The 10,662-nt window shown below is 30.9% G+C and overlaps 1 protein-coding gene across 1 annotated transcript in view; it reads right to left on the reverse strand.

Moving 5' to 3' along the window:
- The window catches only part of LOC114333165 (exportin-6), a 63,057-nt gene extending 52,399 nt beyond the window's left edge, over nt 1-10,658 (reverse strand). Inside the window, exons 1-4 of the mRNA XM_028283009.2 lie at nt 10,476-10,658; nt 10,160-10,366; nt 6,046-6,243; nt 87-267 (exon numbers count right to left, since the gene is read on the reverse strand). Of these exons, the coding sequence (XP_028138810.1) occupies nt 87-267; nt 6,046-6,243; nt 10,160-10,366; nt 10,476-10,478 (589 nt within the window). The 5' untranslated portion in view covers nt 10,479-10,658. The remainder of the gene's footprint in view (nt 1-86; nt 268-6,045; nt 6,244-10,159; nt 10,367-10,475) is intronic.
- Nucleotides 10,659-10,662: the final 4 nt, after the last annotated feature.

The raw sequence follows: 10,662 nt of genomic DNA on the forward strand, positions 1-10,662 counted from the left end.
AGAAACTATATCTAATAAATATAATACAGATTTCTTTTATCTTAACTATATTCATAGTGGACAGTGAGATAAATAAAGTGGCTTACCTAGATTGTCTAAAATATTTGTCAACATCTCAAAGACTACAGGAATGTATTGTTGTAACAGTCTTAGAACTTCTTCTTTCCTTCTACTACTCTCGTATGTTGCTTGTATACCCATAAACTCTTCGCTACTTGTTTTTAGCAAAATCAATCCCACTAATTGACTTGGTTCAGCTTTTAATAACTGAAAATGGATCAGATATTCAACAAAAATGTATGACAAATTCATATACAGGGTGTCCCCGAAAATAGTGCGTTCCTTTAAGGTATAGATATAACACAAAATGTAGAACAAAAAGTCCTATAATATTTTTTTCTAAAGTTAACTGTTTCCAAAAAAATTACACTGTTCTCCATATAAGCAAACTTTTATTTTCATAAAATAAAATGACAATGAAAAGGCAGAAACTTTCGGCGAATACCTAGAAGAAGTTTTCAAACCTATACCAGCTGCTGCAACAAATAACGATCAAGAAATCTACAATTTCCTACAGAACCAAACCCCGACAGGAGAAAACACACTACACGCTTCACCCAAAGAAGTTCAAAACATAATCAACAATAATCTAATAAAAAAGAAGGCACCTGGCTATGACTTAATCACAGGTGAGGTAATTAAAAATCTACCTACCAAAGCAATTAAAATGCTAACTCAATTGTGTAATGCGGTACTAAGGCTAAAACACTTCCCAATGCAATGGAAAATTGCGGAAATTATCCTTATACAAAAATCAGGAAAACCTCCAAATGAGCCCACTTCATATCGGCCAATTAGTTTAATGCCAGTAATGTCTAAGATCATGGAAAAAATAATAGAAAAAAGACTTCTACAAATACTAACCGACAGAAATATGATACCCGACCACCAATTTGGCTTTAGGAAAGAGCATGGCACCGTTGAACAAGTTCACAGAGTGGTCAACATTATAAATAAAACATTTGAAGAAAAAAGTTACTGTTCAGCAGCAGCATTCCTCGATGTTAGCCAGGCTTTTGATAAAGTTTGGCATCAAGGACTGTTGTATAAACTGAAAAAAAAAACTTATCAGAAGAACTATATACACTCCTGAAGTCGTATTTATCAGAAAGATACTTTCGAGTGAAGTTTGAGTCAGCCTATACAAAGCTATATCCCATCAGATCAGGGGTACCGCAAGGAAGTGTTCTGGGACCGCAACTGTATCTGATTTACACAGCCGACTTACCCACAAATCGTGATACAACGACCACCACCTTTGCAGACGATACTGCAATCCTAGCAGTACACAAAAATCCCGTCGAAGCTGCTGCAAAACTCCAGAGAGTATTAAATCAAATAAATACATGGGCACAAAATTGGAGAATTAAATTGAATGAACAAAAATCAAACCATATTGTTTTTACAAAATGTCACGGTGAATCACCTACAGTAACAATAAATAATAAGGTAATTCCCTCAGTTACCTCTGTAAAATATGTGGGCATGCACTTGGACATGGGATTAACCTGGAGAACCCATATATGGAACAAACGGAAACAACTGGGCATACAATTTAGTAAGCATTATTGGCTTCTAGGGCGTAAGTTTAAGCTCACGACAAGAAATAAACTGCTAGTCTACAACACAATATTCAAATCAGTCTGGGCATATGGTCTGCAGCTCTGGGAAACAGCATCCAAGTCGAATGTATCCATAATTGAGAGATTCCAGTCCAAGGTGTTACGTTCAATAATCGATGCTCCGTGGTTTGTTACTAACTGGGATATTTACAATGATCTGGAAACCAAAACCGTCAGTGAAGTGATAGTGGAGTTAAGTGCAAAATACATCGTACGTCTTGAAAGCCACGCGAATGTGCTTGCAATTAATTTGTTAGACAACAGTCAGGAAACAAAACGGTTAAAGAGACAGACACCATTAGATTTACCGCACAGACATTAATATTGTTAGAGTAGCTAAGTTCAATATATGTAATACAGTGATTTAATATTATCTCTATAGAGATGTGTGGCGCTGGTCACAATCTCTTCATGTCATTATTTCTCAGATAAAATGTGCCTATTGTTATATGTTATAACAGATTGCCTAATAAACATTAAAAAAAAATTTAATAATCTGGCATCACTGTGCAATAACTGTTTGTGACTTAGGTTATTGGCAACATAAATGTAGGTTAGACAGGTAGACACCAACCTGCAAAATAATTATACCACCCTATGTTTGAAAATCAAACAAAACAAAATTTGTTTGTTTGTTGAGGAGGAAGACAGAGTTGAATGTAAATACTAAAGGGCCATGCTGCAACTATTTTTGAATTTTCATTGTCTATCTTTAGATTTTTGTATACATAGTTGTCAGATTTCAATTTGAATACCAAAATATATTTTGGTTTTTGGCCAAACGGTTGAATTTAGAAAAAAATGTTATAAGACTTTATTGCTCTACATTGTTCCTTCTATATTAAGGAACACACTATTTTTGGGAACACCCTGTATAATTGAGGCCATGAGAGCCAGACTGGCCTAACTGATCACTGAGAACATTACTTTACATAATCAAAGAAAATGATCAGAAACTGTCAACATCCGAATGTCTGATTGTTTTAGTAATGTTGACCAAAAATTGTATGTGGACCTATAATCATTATTGGTCAACATACAATAGGGATGTTCACAAAAAATTAAAAAGTCATTTCAAACATGTAAAACGATTAAGAAACACCCTAGGAATAATTGTCCAAAATTTCAACAAAATTGAAAAAGCCTTTCTATAAAAAATCTTTATTAGAAATCTAGCATTATTTTAAATTTCAAGAACACTTCTCTATTGGCCTGACGTCACTAGTTGCATACCCCAAGCGCGCGCCATTCTCATAGTGTTACTGTTTACCTGTTTGACGTTTCAGGTTATTTTATTTTGTTCTCTTCTTGTTTTATCAGGGTTAAAGTGGAGTTTTATAGTGAATTTGTTTAGTTTAAAGTGGATAGACTGTTTGTAAGGACATATTTTGGGTTTTACAAAAATAAACAAATAAAATGGAAGAAGGTTTTCAGAAAGCCGATTCGTATAAACTATCGACTGTAGTGTAGATGTAACAATGGTGTATGATTTATTGGCATCTTGTAAAAAAATAAATCTACCACAGCTTTACTGAGTGTATATTCCATATAATTTTCCATGTCTTCTTTAAGCTAAAAAAATAAATGCTTAATACTCCACAAAAAAAAATAGAGAAAGTTGTATGCATGCATTGTACGCATGCATATTGTATACATACATTGGCTGGTTATTACTTTACCTTGGTTAGGTGTATTAAAAATATTTTTATTCTTCTTCATGTGCCTTGTCCGTTGCGGACGTTGGCTATCATCATGGCAATTTTAATTTCATTTGAGGCGTTTCTGAATAACTCGATCGATTTTTGTCCAAACCATTGGCGTAAGTTTTTAAGTCATGAGTGTTTTTTCTTCCGGGTCAGCGTTTGCTCTCTATTTTACCTTGCGTTATCAGTTGGTGTATACGATATTTATCATGCCTCATGATATGACCGAAATATTTAAGATTTCGTTTCTTACTTGTAAAAGAGATTTCTTTTTGTTTTCCCATTCGACGCAATACCTGTACGTTGGTGTGGGTCTCCCAGGATATTTTGAGGATACGTGGGTACACCCACATCTCGAATGCCTCTAGCTTTTTCATTAATGTTTCCATTATTGTCCAGGCCTCTGTGCCATATAGCAAGACCGGAAATAATAACATTTTAGCAGCCGCATTTTTAGTGGGAGAGATATTATGTCGCAATGGGTGAAAATATTTCTCATGCATGTTATTAAATGTTGCTATGTCCTTTTCAACTCTAGATCTTATTTCGGTTGTTTCGTATTTCGAGTTGACAACTGTTCCAAGGTAAAAAATATTTTTGAACTTGGGTATTATACATTTTCATTTCAACCAATCTTTTCACTAAATTATTAATGATTTTAATATAATATAAATTCATACCTACATCCACATGTAGTTATTTCAAGGTTTACTTTTACTGTATGTATTATTAGAATCCCGTTTTTAGGAATATCCCAGTTTAAGGAATACAAATTTGAGGTCCCGAAACTTTTTCATTTACTCTTTAAGGGGGTAGGCGCAAAATCTTGGTCCAATGCTATTTAAATTCATTCATTTTTTCGAATCCTGAGAAAACTAAAAGTATTTTTGAAAAATGTAAATGCAGAAAGAACAATTACATTATTACCAAGGGCCGAAAGTCTATGGAAAACTTCTATAATGTTTATTTTATTAAGTTAGTTCTTTAAGTTAGTTATTTTAAGTTCTAGCTGCAAAAAAACCATTTCTTTTTCTGTTTTAAATTGGCTGGAACGGTAATAAAAATCTTGCCAGAACTGTTTTTTTGATGTATTTACACACCCAGGAACAAAACACCACTTATTTGACTTTATTTTTAATAATTAAATACGTAAAAAACTGCGCACATTCAAATACACTGAGTAAATAAGTATACAAAACTAGTCGTCGATCAAAGACGTTACGACTGCTGACGTCACAGACCGTAGCCTCGCTGCAGGGTACCGTTTTTCTAGCCTCCAAGAAAATCAACATTATGAACTCATTTATCTTAAAAAATATACATTTTTAAACAGTTTTATGATTGTTACGTTTTTATATACCTTGTAATCTATTGAATTTAAGGCTATGGGTACATAATTCGCAAATATTTTACGTGTATCCCTACTTTTTCTGTCTTTACACGGCAAATTACGTGTAGTAAAATTCACACTGGTGTGGATATGTAAACATTACTAGAATGTCATTCTACTTGAAAATGTCATAATTAATTTAAAGAGATGGCTTTTGAATGTTCTTGGATAACTGTTATTTTTATAATTGCAAATTATTAGTTCAGTTAATAAATGTGATAATTTTTTCACTAACTATGTTTTCAGTGATTGTAATAATTTATTTGTACAACAAAAACTAATAATCAATCGAGAAAAGAGGAAAAGTGTTAAAGTGATTTTTTAATAATATGTTGTTATTTTGGAACGCTTACAATTTTGAACATCTCTAACAACAAAATACTTGGATCACAGGATATATCAATCTGATGTATTCTCTGCTTGGATCTTCCACAAATAATACACAATAAATAACTTTTTATTAAGTTCACGTCTTAAATCAATTATTTATCAAATACACTATATATCAATAATATTTAATCAATTTCTCAAAATATTCCCGTTGCAATGTCAAATATTTAAAATTGTCACTGATTGTCAGTGTCTGACTGACAATATATGCTGACAATATTATATTCGGTTGAGTGCGTTGTAAGACAAAGACAGATTTGGAAAATATTACCACGGCATTGTGTTCATTTTTTTCAAATCCTGAAAAAACCAATAAATATTTTTGAAAAATTTAAACGCAGAATGAAAGACTAAATTATTACCGAGGGCCGAAAGTCCCTTAGAATAAATAAAAAGTTTATTTTGAATGAGATATTTGAAATTAAAAATCACACTAAATTTTCTCTTAGTTTTTTCACCCCTGTAACTTATTAAAATAAACATTATAGAAGTTCTCAGGGACTTTCGGCCCTCGCTAATAACGTAATCTTTCATTCTGCGTTTAAATTTTTTAAAAATACTTATTAGTTTTCTCAGGATTTGAAAAAAATGAATCCCCATTTGAATAGCATTGCAGCCGAAAATACGTACCGATCCTCTTAACTATATTTAAAAATTAGTGAACATCCCTATTACTGAAACAATCGGATATTGATAGCTTCTGATCATTTTCTTTGATTATGTAAAGTAATGTTCTTATCAGTTAGGCCACTCTGGCTCTCATAGTCTCAATTTAACTTTTTTCTTTGACATGTTAGCTATGTGTATGCCACATTTCATGCCAGTTCTTTAAAATTTAGAGCAAAAACCGTGAGTAAATGGACTAATAGTTCAAACTTACCTCTAAAATATTGTTAAAAAAGTTCGGGTATGTACTTGGCCAGTCATGTTTTGCTATATCCACTAGTAACTTAGCATATTTAGTTCTAAAAAAATGTGGGGAAGAATGTCCATTTTCTACTAGAAAATTCTGCAGTACAGTTTTTATTTCCTCTTTAGAAGACCACTCAGTATTAGCCCATTGTTGGTTTATCACAGACTACAAAACAAAATTTCAGTTAGGGTTCAAAGGGAAATGCCGGTCTACATACAGGGTGATTGATTAGTAGGGTAAAGCTCAATAGCTCCGCTATAGTAATAGATAGCAATAAAAGTTAATAACAAAAATTTTAGCCACCTTTGAGCTTCACATTACAAAATTAGTTAGAATGTTACAGGGTGTTCGATAACACAGTGGCAGACCTAACTTATGTTTTTTTAAATGGAACACCCTATATTTTATTTTATATTCGAAATCCTGTTAACTTCTCCATCACAAAAATATAAAGGTTTGTAATGTTATACAGGGTATTTACAAAGTTATAACCAATTTTGTATGAAAATCGTAACAAGTTCAACTCCCTGTATAAATAAAAATAAGCACAACAGCAATGGTCTATTAATGCCATATTTTTTTATTTATTGTCAAACTTTTTAAGAATTATTGATATTGCTAATTTTCTTTATATCAAATACAGGGTGAGTCAAAACGCAAGTACATTATTTTCTCAGTAATGTTAAATGGAACACCCTGTATTTTATATCATTATTGAAAAGTAACATTAACGTACTTTAATTTTTATATAACATTCCCTATGCCCAAATTTATTAATTTTCGAGATATTTTCATTTTTCAGAGCAAATTATTTTAGGTGTTTAAATTTATCTAAATTTTAAGTAAGCCATGACTGAATTAACAATTGAAGATTACTGATTATCAATCCGGTAATCAATGTAACACTGTAGCAAATAAAGAAATAAAAAGAATTTATTAGTAATACATTTTACAAACAAAAAAACAACCACTACATGCAACATTTTTGAAACAATTAAAAACTATCTTTTTATGTAAATGCAACAAATAAACAAAGAAAATTAGTAATAAATTTTACAAAAAAACACACAAACACAAAATACAATATTTTGTGAAGACAATTAAACACTACTTTTGTATGTAAATGTAATAATGTAACAAATAAAGAACAAAACATAATTTATCAGTAATACATTTTGCAAAAAAACATGTTTGAAAAAATTAGAAGCTACTTTTAATAAAATATTTTTAATATTTAATTACATAAGGCGTTTAAAATTATCTCCTAACACATTTATGTACGCCTAAAAACGATCATTGAATGAGCTACTTACTCTATGGAGCATTTGTAAATTAACACATCGAAATACACTTTGTATTCTATTTTTCATCTCATCCCTTGTTGTTGGAGGTATTTTATAAACTTCATTATTAACGTAACCCCAAAAAAATCAGTCCAGTTTATTAAATTCTGGTGATTTGAGTGGCCACTCTACTGGTCCATTGAAAAATGAAAATATCTCGAAAACTACTAAATTTAGAAATAGGGAATGTTATCTAAAAATTAAAGTACGGTAATGGTACTTTTCAATAATGATATAAAATACAGGGTGTTCCATTTAAAATTACTGAGAAAATAATGTACTTGCGTTTTGACTCACCCTGTATTTGATATAAAGAAAATTAGCAATATCGACCATTCTTGAAAATTTTGACAATACGTTAAAAAATATGGCATTAATAAACCATTGTTGTTTTGCTTATTTTTATTTATACAGAGAGTTGAACTTGTTACGATTTTCATATAAAATTGGTTATAACTTTGTAAATACCCTGTGTAACATAGTAAACCTTTATATTTTTGTGATGGCGAAGTTAACAGGATTTCAGATAGGATAACAGAATTTAAAATAAAATATAGGGTGTTCCATTTTAAAAAACATAAGTTAGGTCTGCCACTGTGTTATCGAACACCCTGTAACATTCTAACTAATTTTGTAATGTTCAAAGGTGGCTAAAATTTTTGTTATTAACCTTTATTGCTATCTATTACTATAGCGGAGCTATTGAGCTTTACCCTACTAATCAATCACTCTGTATGAAGATGTGTTCACTAGTGAACACATCATACCTATTCTACATAATTACCTGGGACTTACCTATACCAAACTTACCTATTTAGCATAAAACTACATACCTATTCATAGAATAACAACGTAATTTGACAGCATATTGCACATCTCATTCAAAAGTGTTTTTATTTTACATTTTTACAAAATTTAACAAAACATAACAAAAAATTTTATTTTTGTGTTTATCTTACTATCAAAATGCATCAAACATCATCTTTTTTCTCAGAAAATTGTAAGATCGCAACCTTAAAAATATTTCAGTCGATGGAGAGAAAAGATCTGTTACAATAGGGAACTTGCATAAAATTTTAAATTCGAAAAAAATGGTATAAATCACAACAGAACATAATTTAGAACCTGTATCAAAGATAAAAAAGCTTTGTTTGTCTTTCATTTAGCCCCTAAAGACGACTAAAAATTCAACTTATACCAGCCACCCCAAAACGCGTCGTGATGTCACAGGGTTGTATGTTTACATTCTACACCAATTGTATATATAATTTTAAATTAGACATTATAAACGTCAGTAAAAAAATACAGTTATGTGACATAAAAAGTGTTTTTGATCGTTTGAACTATTCATAGAAAATTTGTACTTTTACAAAATTGTTTTATTTTCAATAGTAAACCTTCTTTCCTTTCCTTCAAAAACTGTATCAAACTCCAATCTCAACAAACTGGTATATATTATTACAACGACATACGATAAATTTCATTAGAATATAAATATTTTTCCTTTATTCCCTGACGACGAGCTGAAAAAATACCAAAGTAGGTGGAGGCCAATAAACTAAAGAAGAAGAAGAAGAAGAATATACGTAAATATAACCATAAACAGAACCACATAGTTAAACTCTGTGACGTCACGGGTCGTTTGAACTATTTTAAGATAAAGAAGTCTTTAAATTTGTAAGTTATTATGAGTTTTTGAAGCGTGAAATTTTGTAAATCTCATTTTTTATACAAAACTGAACATTATTATGTAATAAAAAAATATGTGCAAGTTCCCTACTAATTAAAAATCAAAGCTCATGGTCCTGTAAAAACAGTATGATTCGAAATTTTGATAAGAAAGTGTCCTAGTTTTCCTTGCGAAACAAAAAGTATGGACATTCCAATCATTGATGAAATCCAAATATGTTTTAAGAACAACAAAATTAAAATCTACAAAACAGTATAGCTATGGTTGGTGCAAAACCTCGTGAACCTTGAAAATGCATATGTATAACCGAAATAAAATGAAGCCTAAAAACATACGACTATTTTATTTGCTGCGAATTGCGCGACAGGGTCCCACTGCACCCTGATATTTTCAGTAATGTCGGATTCAATCGTTTCGTTCGTATATTGACGTCACCAAATTAATGAATTAGGTTCACGAGATTTTGTAACAGCTATACATATGCATGTGAAACATGTGTGCTGAATAAATCAGAAATAGACCTTTCAGAAAGATGTGAGAGGACAATACAAAGAGCAATATATAGAGGTGTGAAAATAGATGGCCAATGAAGAAGAAGGAATAATAAGGAACTTGAAGAATACAATAAAACAAAAATAATGACGGCGATCAAAGCACAGAGAATACGATGTTTAGGACACATTGAAAGAATGGGAAAAGAAAGAAAAAGAAAAACCAATACAAAAGAGAAGAAAATGTAGACCAAGGAAATGGAAGGATAGGGTATATAAAGACTTACAAAAGGTAATATTGAGAATTGGAAAGAGAAAGATTTGGACAGAAAAAAATGGGAATTATTAAGAAATGTACAGAAAGACAAAAAGAAATATTAAGAAAGTGTAGTATTACGTGTTTTATATAAATAAATGTAATATTGTTCATATTATAGTAGTATAGTATTATGTATGTAATAGTAATTGTAAGGAAAAATTACATTTTTTAGCACTAGGTCTTAAGGCCTGTTGAGCTTAATAAATAAATAAGGTGATATATTATGATGATAAGTTACCTCCAATGTAGATAAGGCAAACATTTTTACGTATTGGCTGGATGTGTTAGTAACGAAATAAATGCAATATCTCCACAGATGTGGCAAAGACTTAAAGTAGTTCAATTGTGTTTCTATGTCATGTTTTCTACTATTACTCGTTTGTGGATTAAAAAACTCTTCCATTAAATGTTCCAAAGCTATTAGGGATCCATTATCTCGAGGATCCTAAAAGAAATCGTTTGATCATTTTCCATCCCAAGAAGGAACAATAAAAATTTTAAGAAAAGAAAATCTTTTGGCTTTTTTGTATAAAACAAACGATGTTGCTGCTTACCATGATTAATATGTTTAATTAAATATTTGTATATTTAGCACTTTTCGTTTCAGAACGCGGATTTTAAAAGAAAAAAGGGAAAATCGAAAAACTTTTACAATTAAGTTCCCTACCCTAAAGTACACTTTGATTTGACAGTGACAGATATTTAGACGTCACGACGTCATTATGTCGTCATTTTCATTTG

This window comes from Diabrotica virgifera, chromosome 8 (assembly GCF_917563875.1).
Source record: "Diabrotica virgifera virgifera chromosome 8, PGI_DIABVI_V3a".
NCBI lineage: Eukaryota > Metazoa > Arthropoda > Insecta > Coleoptera > Chrysomelidae > Diabrotica > Diabrotica virgifera.